The sequence below is a fragment of the Cupressus sempervirens genome, chromosome 5 (assembly GCF_028749045.1).
Source record: "Cupressus sempervirens isolate cs-2001-9-10 chromosome 5, ASM2874904v1, whole genome shotgun sequence".
Classification (NCBI taxonomy): domain Eukaryota; kingdom Viridiplantae; phylum Streptophyta; class Pinopsida; order Cupressales; family Cupressaceae; genus Cupressus; species Cupressus sempervirens.
In genome coordinates, this window is record NC_143122.1 from 503,256,899 (window position 1) to 503,275,712 (window position 18,814).

General features: G+C 33.9%; 1 protein-coding gene across 1 annotated transcript in view; it reads left to right on the plus strand.

The window, feature by feature from the left end:
- The window catches only part of MGP2 (MALE GAMETOPHYTE DEFECTIVE 2), a 66,716-nt gene that overhangs the window by 33,899 nt on the left and 14,003 nt on the right, over positions 1-18,814 (plus strand). Inside the window, exons 3-9 of the mRNA XM_089831551.1 lie at positions 141-227; positions 352-429; positions 513-604; positions 724-925; positions 4,798-4,888; positions 4,988-5,046; positions 5,371-5,519. Of these exons, the coding sequence (XP_089687677.1) occupies positions 141-227; positions 352-429; positions 513-604; positions 724-925; positions 4,798-4,888; positions 4,988-5,046; positions 5,371-5,519 (758 nt within the window). The remainder of the gene's footprint in view (positions 1-140; positions 228-351; positions 430-512; positions 605-723; positions 926-4,797; positions 4,889-4,987; positions 5,047-5,370; positions 5,520-18,814) is intronic.

Below are 18,814 nucleotides of genomic sequence, written 5' to 3' on the forward strand. Positions count from 1 at the left end.
TGTTTTGATTCTGAAAAGTTTAAGCAAAGAGTGAAAAAATCAGAAGCAATTTAATGTGAAGATTCTTTTGTTGGATGGTTTTCTATGATATTTCTTGTTTGCTATTGATTCTTGAATAGTAATAACAAAGTTGTGTGTAGCAAAGAAATGGTCTTGGGCTTATGGCGCATATTGTGGATCACTGCAAACTTGTTCTCGCATACCCTAAAGGGACAAATAGTACCTGGGTAAGTGTGTAAGATCCTCTTTATTCCTTTGTTTTCATTCTTGTGCTTAGCAAAAATTCGGTGTCTTTTACTGCAATGACAGAGCTTGAAGTGTCCTTAATATTTGTTTGAATCTTTGCTGCAGTATAATCAACAGTTTAAATATTATGAACCATTGGAGTACTCGTTTGATATTTGTGAGACCATATTGCTCTGGGAACAAGTAAGTGTTTCTGCACATACATAATAATTAGTTGTTACATTCTTTATGAAAAAGGAGATTAACTTTTATGAGGCACATGGTAGTATCGCAACATGACTACAGTATTGACAAGGGAGTATCTGGATGCTCGACCTGATGGATGGATGGATTATGCAGCAAAGCGGATTGCTCAATTGTAAGTTATTAATCCTACGTCTGTGCATCATACGCCTATGTCGTAAAGATAACTTTTATTATCAACTTTTCATTGAATGAAGAGCTGAAAATTAGATGCTTACATGATTGTTGTCACAGAGGCCTGGATAAATGCTACAATCAGACTCTTTGTGAGGATCACCTGAGCATGGTTTTACCATCTACTGCACCATTTCATCCACGTCAGTTTAAGACGTGTGCAGTTGTTGGAAACTCGGGAGATTTGCTAAAGAATGAGTTTGGTCCAGAAATAGACAGTCATGATATAGTTATTCGAGATAATGAAGCTCCGGTGATTGAGGTAAATAATTTGATGTTTCTGTTCTTGTCTAAATTTAGACCGTTTGTTAAGAACCTAAATGGATATAATCTTCGAGTTCTTTTGTTGAGTTCAAGATTTATTTCTTGGGAACCTAAACTACTATTTTGTCTTTAAATAATAAATACATAGGAGATTTGGTAATGCCTGAAAAGTAACATAATACGAATTTGGCACATCAAAGTCACGCTTGTTCCTTTATTAACCAGACTGTTATGTCCCTGAAGTTTAACCAACACTACTTAGCTAACACCCCTCATTGTGGGGTTGGGTGGGGGGCACAGTATGTTCAATGTCACCTTTTTGAGACATTAGAAGTCAATTATATTAGGTTTAAGTTGTCAAATTATTTGACAAATTTGTTAAATTATTTAATTAATTATTAAAATGACTTTTATGGAGCTTGGTGAAAAATTAATAGTCATTTAACTAAAGAGGGAAAATAAAGAGACAAAAGGAATATGTAGAGATAAGCAAAAGGAAAGCGAAGAGTCATTGGGATGCACTATAAAAGAACATTGAGAGGTTCATTCCGAAGAAGCTTGGTGTATGTTTGATTATTTTCTCTCTTGGAGAATTTTGGTAAGCTTTGATTTTTAGTTTTGAAATCCTGAGGAGGAAAAACTTAAGGATTTTCTATGTAGAATGGATGGAAACCAAATTTATCTTTGGAGGTGGATTCACGATGTAGTTCTCAACTGGGAAAATTTGTGAAGTCTTCATCTGAAGACAATTCTTGCAGTAATAGAGGTATTTCATATTTGTTTAGAGATAAGGTTGTAATGATCTATATCTTTTAATGGGAATATTCACATCCCTATCTCAGTTGAAATTATATGGTTTTCAAAATAATATATTGGGTGAGTAGAAATCAGTTTTCTTGTAAATTATTTATATAAAACTTCTATGGAACAATTGAAAAATGGGGAGCAAATATCCTAGGGGAATATTACAGTGTTTGGTGTCTCCTTCTTGAGCAAGCACAGGGAGACTAGCAGTTAGACCACATTGTCATGGTCCAGAGGGCTAACTGGGAACTTTAGAGGGATCTTGGGAGAATTTAGTTTTAGTGAATGTTTGTTGCAAGCAAAAAAGGATTGGATTGGAATTAAAGTTAATATTAAATCCTTATGTTCACATGGTCACTACATAACATTGAGAATTAAAAGGTAAAAGCAAATAGCTCAAGTCCTCTATCAAAAACCTTATCGGGTGGCCCACTCGCAAAGATCCAATGAATGTATGCTTGGGGTGCAATGCCAAGTTTATTTAATATGCAGCTTTTTTTAGGCAGTAAGTCCTAGCGATGGAGTCCCCAAGCCTTTGGAGGTTGTCATTCATCCCATGGCAACAAATCTGCACATGCTAAACTCGTGTCAAAACAGAAAATGATAATACTGCCTATTAACTTACCTAGATGAGCTTTGCCAAGTCATGGCGAGTTTCCCTGAGTTTGGTTAAGTTTTGTCTGGTGAGTCAATTTAAGTATTTTAGCCAAATCATCGAGCCTAAGTCAAAATTGGGTTTGTTGAGTTCCAAGCTTTTGAGTCATTCATTATTATGCTTGAAACTAATACTGTAGATGATAAAGAAAAAATGTTGGAATTAAGTTTCTCAAAACCACTTGTATTTTGTAATGTCCCTTTTTGGGACATAGAGAATTTCAGCCAAATGCATAAAATATTTTTGAAGTGACTTATTGGAGCTTAAGGCAGATTATTGGAACACATTCTATTATTTTAATATTAAGAAAGGAGATCAAAAGGTGACGAAAGGGGAAGAAGATGAAAACAAAAGGGGGAATGTGAAATTCACTAGGTTGAGCTTAAAGAAGGGGGAGGAGCTCATTTGCAGCTATGCTTGGATATTTGATCGATTCTCTGATTTCTCTTGTAGAAATTTGGGAATCTCTTAGCTTTCTCTTCCTGAGATCTAAGGACGGAAACCTTCAGGCTTCTTGGTGGATTGAACAGAAACCCAGTTCATCTTCAAGAGTGGAATTCTAACAGGGTTCACCTTGCATTTCAGGTTCTTATTATCCAATCTGGCTGTAACTTTCTGTATCTAAGAGTGGAATATTTATGAAGTTTTTGTATTGCTGAATATTATAATACAATAGCATTTCTAAGTATATTTTATTGGGCATTATTCTGCTATTTGTTGAAAACTGTGCATGAAATTACCTGACAATATTTCTGAAATTTATAGAGCAAAATTATTTGGTAGTTTTTGGGAGAGAACATTTAGATTGAGATGTTACATATTCAATACATTTTAGTTTATAGAATAGCTTCAATACATGATCAAATGCTGAAAAAGTGGCGAAGTATTCTATGATAGACTTTGACTCCTCAATGTTGTCTTGAGGAATATTTTGAGATATTTTATATTTTGTGTCAATGGATTGCATGATTGATCTATAACATAATTTTTTTCATCTTTCTGTCCAGTGTTTGATGTTCTCGCTTCCTCTCTTCAATTCTTTCATCTTTGACCTCAGTCTCACAAGTTGCAGGTCCTGCAGATGCTTGCATGCTTCCCTAAGTTTTTTCTCACAATCTTTTGCATAATAGAACATTGATATTGAGATTGCTTTAGATAATGTTTATGTTGTTTTAGTGTTATCTATTCTAGTACTTTTACAATTTTTTAAAATTGGATCAAGTCTTACTAATCTACTTTGGTCATTGGGGGCATCGATATAATCTATTCTATTTTAAATTGGCACATTAACAAGATTTCTAAATGGAATTGTTCATTTCATATTGTAATGGATTTGCAGATTTTGTTAAAGAGGGATGACCCAAGATTCTTAGGCTAAAGGCCATCTAATAATTTGAAAACTGGAATAAAAGTTGAATTCTGATCCTATTTGGACAAAAATGGACTGAAGAGTGCATAGTGCATTTCCAATCTGGCTGTAACTTTCTGTATCTACGATTGGAATATTTATTAAGTTTTTGTATTGCTGAATATTATAATACAATAGCATTTCTAATTATATATTTAATTGGGCATTATTCTGGTATTTTCTGAAAACTGTGCATGAAATTATAGCTGACAATATTTCTGAAATTTATTGAGCAAAATTATTTGGTAGTTTTTGGGAGAGAATATCCAGATTGGGATGTTACATATTCAATACATTTTAGTTTATAGAATAGCTTCAATACAAGATCAAATGCTGAAAAAGTGGCGTAGTATTCTATGTATGATAGACTCCGACTCCTCAATGTTGTCTTGAGGAACACTTTGAGATATTTTATATGTTGTGTCAATGGATTGCATGATTGATCACATAATTTTTTTCATCTGTCTGTCCGGTGTTTGATGTTCTTGCTCCCCCTCTTCAATTCCTTCATCATTGACCTCAGTCTCACAAGTTGCTTGCATGCTTCCCTAGGGTTTTTCTCACAATCTTTTGCATAATAGAATATTGAAATTGAGACTGCTTTAGATATTATGTTGTTTTAGTGCTATCTATTCTAGTACTTTTACTGTTTTTGAAAATTAGATCGAGTCTTACTAATCTACTTTGGCCATTGGGGGCATTGATATAATCTATTCTATGTTTAATTTGGCACATTAACAAGATTTCTAAATTGAATTGTTGATTTCTTGTTGTAACAGATTTGCAGATTTTGTTAAAGAGGAATGACTCAAGATTTTTGATTATATGGTTTAGGCTAAATGCCATCTAATAATTTGAAAACTGGAATAAAAGTTGAATTCTGTATTTGGACAAAAATGGACTGAAGAGTGCATGGTGCATTTCCATGTAGGATGTCATTGAGTTGATGTCTGCAGATTTGTTTTTGAATTTACCTCTTGCTCTATGTTTGTTCACTTTGCAGAAGTATGCCAAGTATGTAGGAATGAAAAGAAACTTCCGTTTAATGGCAAGGGGAGTAGCAAGAAACATGATCAAAGTTGCCAATGGATCTGGTATGCCTTATGATATATTTTAGCTTGAACTTTGTGTTCTGAGATTGGAAACTTGTTTATGCATTATGATGGAGTCAAGTGGTTTGGTTGATTGTGTAGATGATGAAGTGCTGATTATTAAAAGTTTGATCCATAAAGACTTCATTGCTATGATCAAGGTAACATTAAACTATTGCACATAAATGCAGAAATTCATCCTCAGGTTGATAGAAAAATAAGTGTTTTTGAATGCACTGTTTTATGTATCTTGACAACGTTGAGAATTTGTATTTTAGTATTCATAGCAGATTTGCTTGAATTTCTTCATGAAAGAATTGAGTACGAAATCGGAAAATGATACTATAAGCAAGTGGCTTGGAGAAAATATAGTCGATTTTGTGTTGTGCTGATATTCATAGAGTATTACATCTCATCATTATCATGTATCTAGGAAGAGATTATGACTGCAAGCTAATTGCTAGATCATTCTTCTCTCACTACAGGAGCTTCCTAATCCAGTTTACCTTTTCCAAGGTGTCGTACTTCGAAGAGGTGCAAAAGGAACTGGAATAAAGTCCATAGAATTGGCCCTTTCAATGTGTGATATAGTTGATATATATGGGTTCACTGTTGATCCAGGTTATACTGAATGGTTAGTTTCCTTTTTCTCTACTGTTATTTGTTTTGTAATTTTCAGTTTCAATTATCTCTTTGTATTACCATATTGGAAAGCTCATAGATGTGCCCCATCTACACCATTATGTTGAAAAAGATGAGTTATATAGCTGAGTTTTCATGGAATCAATTGTTAAGGTCATGGTTGAAAATCATGCAATTAGATTGCTAATAGTGCGATATATTGCATAACACACTGGCAAACAATTTAATCGCCAAAATATCAGCACCACATTTATAAAATAATTGTGCAATATTAATTAATAAAAGTCACCAAAAATTGTCAAAATCCGGCACAAAATGCAGTCAACAAGAGTTATTTCTTTCACCATTTCGTCAGACATTAGGGCTCCTGGTTTTTCTTCTGTTTTCATCAGACGTTATATGCTAGGGGTTAGCATTTTTGTGGAAGTTGAGGCATGAGACACTTTTTTATGAACAAACACAAACTATCTTTTGCAGAACATTGACATAGTTGAACACAGTTTGAATGCAAACAATGATTTGTTTTCCATGATTTTTCCCCATATATATCTTTGCTATTATATATGATTTTTAATACCTATTAATATATAATTAGTGTGTGAAATTTTTAATATATGTTTGTTTTTAAATTTTTAATAAATATTTAAAAATTCATATATTTGAAATTTTTTCATATATATGATTAAAATTTCAATATCATATCATTTGTAAACTACAAGTCTTAATATATACACTTTCTAATATATGTATTACTATATATTTTATTTTTAATTTTCAATTTATCTTCTGTTTTACTATATATGTAGGGCTCCTGGATTTTCTTCTGTTTTCATCAGACGTTAGATGCTAGGGGTTAGCATTTTTGTGGAAGTTGAGGCATGAGACACTTTTTTATGAACAAACACAAACTATCTTTTGCAGAACATTGACATAGTTGAACACAGTTTGAATGCAAACAATGATTTGTTTTCCATGATTTTTCCCCATATATATCTTTGCTATTATATATGATTTTTAATACCTATTAATATATAATTAGTGTGTGAAATTTTTAATATATGTTTGTTTTTAAATTTTTAATAAATATTTAAAAATTCATATATTTGAAATTTTTTCATATATATGATTAAAATTTCAATATCATATCATTTGTAAACTACAAGTCTTAATATATACACTTTCTAATATATGTATTACTATATATTTTATTTTTAATTTTCAATTTATCTTTTATTTATTTGAAAACCATTAAGATGTTGATGTTTTGCAAAAATAGAATTTATATAAGATTTTTATGATTATTTTAAGAAATTACATATTTTTAAATGTTTGATAGAAGTGTCAATTTACTGCTGTTTTTTGCTGAGTTTTTTGCGAGTACAAGTTATTCAATTTTTTTGGGTTGGTCAAGTTATTCCAGAATTTGAGCTATTAAATATTGTTAAGGGTATCTATCATCATTAGAACAAAAATGAAACCTCAAACATGTGTAACTGAATTGGTCACTGGACTGGTCAAAATATTATTGTTTATTAGTATTTTGAGGAACATGAACATTGTTGAGTACATCTAGAAAATTATAAGTTTAGGGGATATTGCTATTTTCATAACTCTATCTGTTGTGAACATTGGCGAAGTGCAATCTATGGGCATATATTATATGCAAGCTAGACTTCAGGTGCACCCCTATATAATTTTGGCAGCACCTAACAAGTCAATTTCACTGTTTTTCGCCAAAGGGCATCTTCATTAAATTCTATCTTATGTTGATACATCATTCGTTATTTATAGAAACCTTCGAGAAATGGCTGAATATCCTAATGTACTGCTCATAATGTGCAATACATTCGAAGAATCTAAAATGTGTCAAGGAAGATATCAAAAAAATGAATATAGAAGCGTTTGGAACATTTTCTAGAGGAAATTAGAGCCGCTGCAGAAAGAGTGTATTGGAGCAAGATTGGAATCAAGATCTTGTGGATATAGAAACATGTCTCATGTCGGAAAATCAAAATATCCAACGAATGGAAAATATTCATGAGAAACAAAATTCAAGTCAAATGTCTAAGGAGATTGTAGTACTAGGTTCCTTTACATCTCTATTGAGATGAGAAAATAAGAGAAAAGACTGGACAAACAAGATGTCCCATATTTGTTATGGAGTCTCTAAACATTTTTTCATGGAGCCTCCCAACAATTTCTGCTCATTGCTCTTTCCACTCATGAGAGTAGCCATAGTGGATGTCATGTTGAAAGACTCCATGCCAACATTACGTTGAGTGATTTTGTGATGTGAGCTTGTGTTTATGTTTATTTCACACATGAGAACAACCATTGTAACTAACAGTCATGTTGAGAGACTCCATGACATGAAAACTTTGCAAAAGATATCTCCTTTGCTAAGAGGGAGTGTTGAATTTAGGTAGTTGCAAGAGCTATCTACTATACCTGCGATGATTATTTCTATCCATTTTTTATGGAGACTTTGTATGTTTGAGAGAATTTTAGAATGATTGAAATATCGTATTCTTGGGTATCGGTAGTTATCTTTAAGTCTTGTGCATACATGAGCGTTGATTATAGTAGAGACTTAATTGTTGATGATTGAAGAGCTTTATCAAATGTAGCGTCACTGTCATTGTAAAGTTCATGGTTGTTGAAGTCTCCATCAATGAATAGTTCATCCATATGAAGTATTGTGTCCTTTGGTGTCAATCATTAAAGACAATTAAGAGTCTTGAACTCCAGCTCATGAATGTCTTATTATTGATAACTGCTGTCAATACATGTGCCACAACAATTAGAATATGGAATGCCACATTTTGGTAGCCGCTGTTTGTTCATGAGTACAATGGTAAAAGATGAAAGCATCTTTAGTTTCTTGTTTCACGATGCTGAGTATTTTGCATGTTATGCTAGTTGAAGGCATTTTCAGTGGTGTTTCGTCATTCATTTGGTATTTGAAATTAATGTTTGCAGAGTATAATTCTTGGATGATTTTAGTAGGGGTTATTTTCAATTCATAATGGTGTGTATCAGTTTTGTATGAAGACACTAATCAGTTTGTGAGTGAAGTACATCTTAGTATATATTATTGTAAAGAGGAAGAGTATAGTGTTCATTAAAGTGGTCGATCATTTTAAGTATCTTGTGAGAATTGTATTTAGACTTATCCACTATTAAAAAAAGTGATATTTCTTGGTGTGGCTAGGTTTTTCCCTTGAGGTGGGTTTTCCCAAGGTATTTTTGATGTTCTTGTGTTTTTAAGTTCTCTTATTTGTTTTATTATGTTATTTTGGTTTAAATTTAACATGGAATTAGAGCAGGTCTAAATAAGATCTAAAACCAAAGTTATTCAAGCATCAAAGTTGTTGGCTCCCAAAACTGCAGATTGGAAATCCAAGAGCCTAACACTTCTGATAGGATTTTGTAATCAGTTTTGGCCAACGAACGAGAATTTAGGCTCCGCTACACTTGGTAGACCTCCTCGAACCTAATCACTTGGTTCAGAGCTTTTCTATAGCGAATTTAAGTTTTGAAGAGTTCTTCGATTGGCAAAGTCCTTGAACTCAATTAATATGGAGTAATGTGATAGTTTGATTTGAATGTTTTTGAATAAGGTTTTTAACAATGGATTTGAGGTTTGCAAGAAGAAAGTTATAGATTTTCCGACTTCAAATATAAATCCAATACTTCAATGTTAAAAAAACCAGTGCTTTAGCTTATTTGGGCAACAAGGTCTAACTACAATGAAGATTATAATGTTCCATTGTAATGTGTAACATACGGTTTTTCACTAACTAATTTTAGTCTTAAACTAAGCTGATTTCTATCTCTATTCACATGACTAAGTTTTTCCAACAACTGTTTAAACTAAAATAAATCTAATTACAATGCTGGACTACCAAGAATATAAATTGAAACATTAACAATTAATTTACTTAATCAGCTGAAAGTAAATATCAAATGTAATCATTTAACTACTTCTAGATTTCAACCGAAAATAAATAGCAGATGTTCTTGAAAGGAAATTCAAATCAAAATATATATGATCATTAAACTACCTTAACATAATAACTATCTTTAAAGTAAATGACTTCTATTTTTGAAAAGAATTTAATTAAACATACAGGGTTTAAAAGAACATACAAATTAATTTGTGAAGCTTCTTTTAATGGTTGTCAAAGCTTTGGCTTTGGTGAGAGGAGAAGCATTGACATAGGCTTAACCTCCCAGCCGTGGACCATTACTTATCCCCATAGGTTCTAATTTAATAGAACGACCCTCCCTACCCCAAGGTCGGGCTTGGGATGTTCATTGATTCAGCCATCAGAGTATCCAAGTGGGTTGAGGTCCTAACAGTTATTCGACAAAATAACTAAAGCGTCTGGACAACAACATAGATCACTTGTTCTGGCAAATTTGCCTAATTCCACCGTAGCCAAGGATTTCAAATTGTGGGTTTACAACCCAATCTCCACCACTCAGCTTGACAACTTATTTCAGAAGTGGAACTTGCATGAGCTATGCATTATTTGTTTTATTATTTATTTGATTCTGATATCATTCTTGTTTTACAGGTTCATCTACACCTCACCATAATCAAGTCATCAAGCTGGTGATTCCTTGGTGCCTTCAGATTATCTTTAGTGAGATACTTTACACCCTCTTCACCATATTCTAGCATTTTGCTTGGTGAATTCCTTGGTGTTCAATATTAAAGCAGATTGTAAATGATTTAATCTATGATGATAGTTTTCAAAGACAAAAATGCAAAAAGATTACATGTTCGATAATCCAAGAAATTACAGACTTGAGTATAAATCATCACTTTGCTATTCATATGATAGTCGACAGTTTTTTCAAGGTACACCACAATCTTGAAAGGGAAATATAGACTATTATCATTGCTTATTCACAATAAGAAAAATGACAGACTCTAATGGGAAATAATAGACTTCAAGTTCAGTTCATTGCCTTATATCTCAAAGAAGATCGACACACTTTACAACTGAGAATCTGATGAATCTATTTATAATTTGGATTCTATTTTCACATACTTAAAATAAATAAGACTAAGCTCTAATCCGCTGGTTCTGCAATAATAAAATGAGAAGGAAAACATAAACGATTTTATGAGAAGGATTAGAAGTCTTACGTGACTCCTTCTCTGACAACCGATTCTGAGAAGAGTTGCACTTATGCAAACCGTTGTCTCAATCTATAACCCGTGGACGATGCTATTGTTTGGAGCAATGCAAGAAGTCGCTGGGCTGGTTTTGATGCTAGACCTTAAATAGGGATCTCGATGGCTAAGGAAATTTAGAAAGCCAATGAAAAGAAAGAATGCCGAAGACAATATTAAAAGTCAATCTTGTCTCTATGGCTACCATCGGTTACAAGATTCAAATTGACAACTATTCAAATCCGTTCAAAAGGAAAGAAATGAAAGAGGGAAAAGAAAATGAGAAAGAAAAGAAGATGAAAAGTTTTTAAATATTTAATATTATTTTATTATTGTTTTGCTTTCTCAACTATACTTGTATGTACGTAATAATTAGATGGCATCGTTGGATAAATATTTTTTAATGTAATGGTGTCATTTTATTATTGTTTACATATGATCATATCTGAGAACGTAAAATAATAATTAAATGATATTAATATTTGATAATTCTTAAATGTAAGATCTTATGTTTTATTATAACGTTTCACTTTATAGCTCGTGCGGTTCCACCATGAAATATGTTACCAAGTCCTAGTAACCCTGCCAAGATGGTTTTAGGTCAAACCTGTTGATTCTGATGACTGGACCATTCAACCATCCCCTTCCGATGACCCCATTTCACAATGCTTCCTCTCTCTCTCTCTCTCTCTCTCTCTCTCTCCAGTCTTCATCTTGTAACCATTCAAAACAACATTCTTGCCAAGACATTAATTCAAGTTTTATAAATTGCTAATTAAAAATCATCAAGTAATCGTTAGGAATTTCATCAATATCATAATAACTAACTTGATCATCATATATGTAAAACGACTACAATTAACTGGTTCTATTTCACATGATTATGAATAAATTGATACAACGGCTAAAACTAACTAACTCAATTTCATATGATAATTAAATCGATACAACGGCTATAATTAACTAATTCAATTTCACATGGTTATGAAGGTATGAGCAATGGCTATAACTAACATGTTATAACAACGACTATAATGAACTAATTCAATTGCACATGAACATGAAGAAATAATTTGGTTCAACGGCTATAATCAATTTAAAATTTTAGGGCAAAAATTGGGATGTAACATAATGTCCCCTTTTTGGGACATTAAAAATATTAAAGACATATTATACATAATATTAAAATTGACTTGGAGAGCGTGGACTCAAAATATAAAAGGTCAATTTAATGTTATAAAGTGGGCAAAAAGGACATAAGGAGATAAGACGAAAAGTCAGGAGGGAAGTCGAAGAGTCACAATTGTGAGGATAAAAGGAGAAGAGACTCTTTTATTTGGATATGTTTGATTTATTATTAGATTTCAATTCCTTTCTTGGGAGAGTAATCATAAAGCTTCAACTTTCAGCTAGTATGAGGACATAGGCCCTCGTGCCAACAGACAGTGGACGCAAACCCCTTGTCCTTGGAGATGTCACATCAGGTGTTTCACATGTGCATACAGGTTCTTCTTTTAAGTTTTCCAATCTGACTATAACATTGTATTTAGGATTGGATTTTGGAAATTGGATATTGTATTGCTGTTGTTTAATAAAATAACATTGTTTTAAGGAGTTTTTATGACAGTTTATTGATTTTGTGTTGTTGGTTTGTAATGCATTCTATATACTTGAATTCTTGAATATTATTTTGAAAAGAACGTGTTTATATCTATTGGAGGATTTGTTGTTTTTTTCTATTACTGTTTGTAATACATCTACCTATGGTATAAGTCCTGAATATTGGTTTTGAGGAAACAACTATGTATACAACTATTGGGGATATTTTCTAGGATTTATATTACTGTTTTTTTACTATGCAACCTCACATATATGTGTTCTAAATGTTATTAGGGAAAGAAATCCATAAATATCTGGTTAGGGATATTGCAGTGGTATTAGAGCTAAAATTTTCGCCATCCTGTTGGGTATAGCCAGAAGGTTGATCAGAACTTAGTTGTAGATATTCAAATAGTGCATAAGGTTACGCATTTTTGAAATTTCTATCAGAGAGAAAATTTCAGAAAACAAGACATGAAGCATTTACAGGTATGAAGCTTCTACGAACGAAAACAATTGGTAAAATATTCAAGTCTATAGTTAAGCCTGACAACATCTAGATACACAAGTGATAACTTCCTTCCATTCTAAGTCGTATATCTCTTCTGGAAAGCATAAATGTTGCGAAGATAGTAGTTTTTTTTCTATTAGCAGAGCAGATTGCACAGACACAAGAGACTTGCTGCTATGGTTGGATCTAATCTTAGTAATGGCGAGAAATTAGTTGGTCTGCATTAATCAAAAGTTTGGGTAGCTGGAATTCTGTCTATTGTTCGCAAAGTTTTGATGGGAGGAGTACATTTTGTATTGTCGTGCATGAATAATATTACTGTTAATATGTTTTGGGCTGTCGTCTAAGTTCCCTAGTTGTTCTAACCAGGGCACACCCTCCCACAAGCAACATTATTCCCGAATGCACTGTGAGAAATTTGGGGGTCCGCATGATTGGATGTTAGTCTCGACATCCATTGTTGGTAGTTACGGGCTTAGTGACTAGGAACAGGAGACTCGGGAGCCATGTATCACTCATGGGATACTAGAATCGAGTTGCATATGTTGAAGTTGGGTGATACAAGTATATGTTGACGAGATTGCAACTGTTACTTGTTGGTAATTTATATATTTGGTGACAGCTTTAGAAAAGAACTGGAATACAAATTCTGTGTGGAAAGTTGAAGTTCGAATAAATTAGGAGTTGTATGGTTGTCACTGTAACATCTGCAGTGGACACCTTGAATCATCATGCCGTCAGTTGTAGATTGAATATAGCTCAAATATCATTGATTTTTAGTACCTATAGGCGGGGGTGATTCCTTAAAGGAAATTGTTGATGGAAATAAAATTATTGCACACGATCTCTCTAGACGGGTGTTTAATTAGTTTATAGGAATTTTCATTCACGACAAGCTAGGCATAGAGACAAGAACCCAAACTATAAGTGGAGGTGGAGTTAACGGTCATCTCAATACTGTGTTAACCGTTAGAGCAGTGTAGACAATTTCATTCCTGTGGCCATTAGACGTAGTCGAGCCCAATACATCGCCAGTCGGGTCATAACAGTGAGATGAGTGGATATGGGGGAAGCAATATACTTGGAGTGACCCAAGATATCTGGCTGACATACAAACTTCTGCATGGTTCTAGCAAGTGAAGTGGTAATGTTTTTGGCATCACATTATCAACAACGCTTAAAGTGGTAACTGCCACCAGTGGAAGTGCCAAATGATTTTTTGCAACAGAGCGGTGGTAATAAGTATGCAAACTTCTTTAGCATAAGTTTTATAATGTGTCCTAGCTAGAATGTAACCGAAGAAAATTTTCTCATCATGGAAGGATTAAAAAATAGTGATTTGAATAACAAAGGCAAACATGAACCATCAGTTGTCCACATTGGCATCTAAGACAAACAAGTTGGAATTGTAGGAGCTTAACGACTGCAGGAACCATTAATAAAGGGGAGGAATAAAATTATTGCCTTCTGTTTTATATGCCTGGGGGTTTGATTTGTCATTTGTGCCATGTGTCAAGGAATGATTATTAAAATCTCTGAGTTGGTACAAAGTGAGCTGCTACAAGGAGTGACTCCTCGTTCTATATGACAAGAACAGGGAAGTGGTGTTGTGTCATTCAGTTACACGAGCCATCGAGTCTCTTATTGCTAGACATAGTTATTACTGTCAGCTTTAGGGTGGATTTTGTGAAGAAGGTGCGAATTACCAGAGTGGTGAAACTGTGAGTTGTTTTCTTTAATGTGGAGTAGGTTCCTTAGTTGAAGATAGAATCAGTTGTCTTTTTGCATCCACGTGGATGCTATATGGAAGTGTCAGGGATAGTTGTGAGACATGTGGAAATCTGGTGTTGCAACTAGCACATTCTTGCATCATTATGAGGTCAACAAAGGCTATAACATCGTATTCAAAACAATGAACACATTTTAAAAGGGAGATCATGCTTAGGATATTGGCAAGTGTCTTTGAGTGGCTTCAATAATTAGTAAATCATGAAATATATGACAATCAATCTTGAGGGCGAAAAGATTGAGAGCTCTCACTGTAGAATATCCATGCAAAGCACTTGAAAAGGCTTGATACAATAACAAAAAGCAACAAGAAACAAGTATGCTTCGCTTATTACAATCATAGTAAAAGTTTAAAGGGTGAGACAAAGAAGACCAAAAGTATGGTATATAGCATCCAAATGAATTAAATTAGCCAATAGCACCCAATGTTGAAGGGTTGTGAACAGAAAACCTTACAAAAAGAAAGCCAAATAAAGTCTAGAGGTGTAATGAACATAATGAAGATTAGAGGATCGTGGTTGATTGAATAAGTAGTAATTTTAAGCATTGGGATGCTAAACAAAGTGACCATAATATTGAAAGGCATTTCAATACGGAGATGGCAATCAAGATAGTTTGACTATTAAAAAAAGGCAATTTTGGCAAAGTGTAGCTGTGTGTTAGACTTACAGTAAAAGGATAACAACGTTCAACAATGGGAAAAGATTTGGATAAAATCAAGAAGGGTATTATGAAGCCGCAAGTGCAGTTTGTCTAGAATTTCAAATCCGATATAAGAGCAAAAATATTCGATATTTATGGAGAGTATAAAGGATTTCCTACTCGAATTCAGAATGACTTACAATTCAACAATTACTTGGGGCTTCATCTAGAGCGACAAAATAAGACGAATATGGCCAAAAATAAAATACTTTGAATTGGTTCAAGATCTCTTTGAAAAAGACTAGTGCAAAAATTTGTATGAAGAATTTTCAGTAGGTCCAAATCATTTAACAGAGGATCTTGAAAATGAAGAACAATCAACCACCATTGATTTGCAGCCTTCTCGCGATCACGCAAAAGTTGTTACACAGGATGAAAGTTTCTTCATTTGTGAATTGGAGGTTAGCTTTGACAGGCAGATTGATGAGATAGGTTGCACACAAGGTAATAATAGGTCGAGGTCCTTGTATGATGAACCCTTATATGCAAATGATAACATGGAAACACTTTGGCCTTTGCATACAAATCAAGAGAACAAGGGAAATAACACCTATGATTTTGAGAGAGGTGATGAACCATATATTTTCGACGTCCATGACATGAATTTGGAGGAACAAACTGAGACAACACTGCAAAACAATGAACCACTTCAAAATAACAATCATGAAATGCATATCTTAAAGAACCAGTTGAAGGTTAATGAAGATAGAGTTGTAAGAATTTGGTATAGCTCTGATACCATGTAAGAATTTGCCTTAGGCAATAATCCAACACCAAGATCAAAAAGTTCAGTAGATAGCACAAGAGAGACAAATGAGAATCAAATGAGAATGGATATCAAATGATTGGATATGAGATGAATACACACTAGAAGTGCATGTATATAAAGGCATCTAGAATTACTAGGAGCTAGCAAAGTGATAAGCCTCACAACTAAGCACATGTCCACTAAGAGTGGATTATCCTCCATTGAGCACAAGAGGTTGTGCGATGATGAGAGGATAAGCTGATGTATCTCATAAAGAGATGTTGTAGACACTATGTGCTCAATTAGAGTGCGAACAACTGTGTTGTCTACATGACAACTCAATTGAATATGCAAACTCCTGTGTTGTCAACAAGACAACTCATATAACTATGCATACTCTTAGGTGTCTACATGACAACTAATTAGTTGATAGGCTTTCCCTGTGGGATTGCTTGCAATCGGAAATTGTCTCACATCGCCAAACAACTTTCTGAAAACCATTTTCAAATCATAGTTTAGCGCAAGGATTGTATCTTATCAAATCTTATTTGCAAGGATCTTTATAATCACTTGATGTTACGTCTGACAAATTAGGAAGTTGGGTCATCAGTCCATCTACTTCTATAATGAGATAATCTTGTCCATTATGATCTGCAATCAGAAAATCTTACAAAAATCTTGTCCATTACGATTTGCGTCAGTAAAAAAAATGAAATAAATCCAATTCGAATTATGGTAATAATAAGTCTTCCTCACTATAAGGAATTCGAGGAATTTATTTAGGTTCTAATTCGCTTATTGAGATTTCATTCTGAGAAGAATTATTAGGGACGGGTCTAATACTTCCACTTTGACTGTCATGCTTACAAATGTAGGTCTAGTTTGATTTGGTAATGACACAGAATTGTTGGATATCATTATAAGAACACTAGATATCATCAGACGGTTGTCAGGATCAGCCTACGTACACAGAAGTCTAATGTGAGTGCATCTTATCACTTGCTCACTACGGTTTGTGACAATACGATTCTTTGTCAGTTGCTGCTTGCGAATTCAAGCAAATCTGTTATTGTTATTGAAGACATTGATTGTGCTGTGGATTTGTAAAAGTAGAGAATTCCATTGCTCAGAGCAGAAATGGCTTGTTTATAGTTGAGCCATTATAAATTCTACCTTTTGTCTCTGTGTTAGTGCTTTGTTAGTACGATTTTATTTTACTCTGTTTTCTTCTGCATTATCTTTTGAGCCCAGGTGAGGATTCTCCCCATCTTAATATTTTGCCAAATGTTGGAGGCAACAACTCTGGTAAAATAATGCATTTAACCTAAGTAACTTAAGTAAAGTGTAAATAGTAATTAATTATTTACACTAACACCCCCCCCTTAAGTGCAACTTAGGGGAATGCATTTAAGCTCACAAAAGCTATGATGAAAATGCGTGATGGGTCCCAACTACTAGGCCATGTTAGGTACCCATGTACAAATGCAATGCTCTATATACAATGCTATGCTATGCAATGCAATCTCTTTGAAAATGGAGAAAGAGGGAAAATCTCATGGGAAAAACCCTCCCCCAAAAAGAGAGATTAAGTACAATAAAGAAGATGCATGTATAGATGGAGTTATGACATACATCATTGCATAGTAGAGAATCTTTCTAGAAGAAGGAAATACCGAGAAATGAAATCCCACCCCCCCCATTGAAAGATCTCCTAATGGTGAGTGCTTGAAGATAAGAGAAAATCCAATGCCAACAAACAACATTTCTCCCTTTAGGAAGAAGATACACCAAGTATAGGTGCAAGTATACTTCCCATTGTTGATAAGAAGATTTAGGAGAAGCAATGTAGCCTCCCCTCAATGATGAATGCACACCCATGAAAGAAGCTCCTTGATGATTGAAGAAGCTGCACCATGAAAGCTGAATGAAGTTCCTCCTTGTAGGAAGAAGTGGTGCCATAGGTGTAGTAGATAATGCTCCCCAACTAGTAGGAACAATCCTCAGAAGATATGATGTCTGAACAAACTGGAATACAATCTCCAAAGACTGATATGTTTCCTCTGAAGTAAAAGAGTCCTTCTCCATTTGCTGAAAAGAAGTGTCCACAATCATGTTAGTCTCAAAAGAAAGATCAAGTGGTTGAGGGATAGAGTGTTCCCTCACAATAAGTGAAGAAGAAGTCTCCTCAACAAAGAGAAGGTGGATGCCATCAATAATGTCTCCCACATCTTCAATGAAAGACTCCACAAACAACACTGCAATGTCTAGAAGGAAGTCATCCCATGAAGTTGAAATAGGAAGACATGGTGTTTCCCGCTGTATTGAATTAGGAGCATCTATGGCTGAAACTGGATTAGTAAAAGCAATAGGAGCATTATGAGGTATGATCTCAACTGAAGTTTTAGGTACCACAACTGGAGTGACTGGAGGTAGAATGTCCTCTAGGAATGGAGGGACTTGTGGATCTCCATATGCTTTCTAAAGACTCATCCAAAGATCATAAGGTTCACTGACCTTTCTAAGGACATCAAAACAATCATAACTGATATTTATAAAAATTGCACAATTATGCTAATAGGTGACAGATTAGTATAAGGGGGCAGTTCTTTGGAACATAGATGAGGAAATACTTCCTTATGTTCTCTTAAATGATCAATCATCAAAGCACTTCATTTTTGATAGTTCCTTTTTGTCAACTTCAATTTTAAACCAAACTGACACTTGTGACATGACTCCATGAGATCAATAAATATA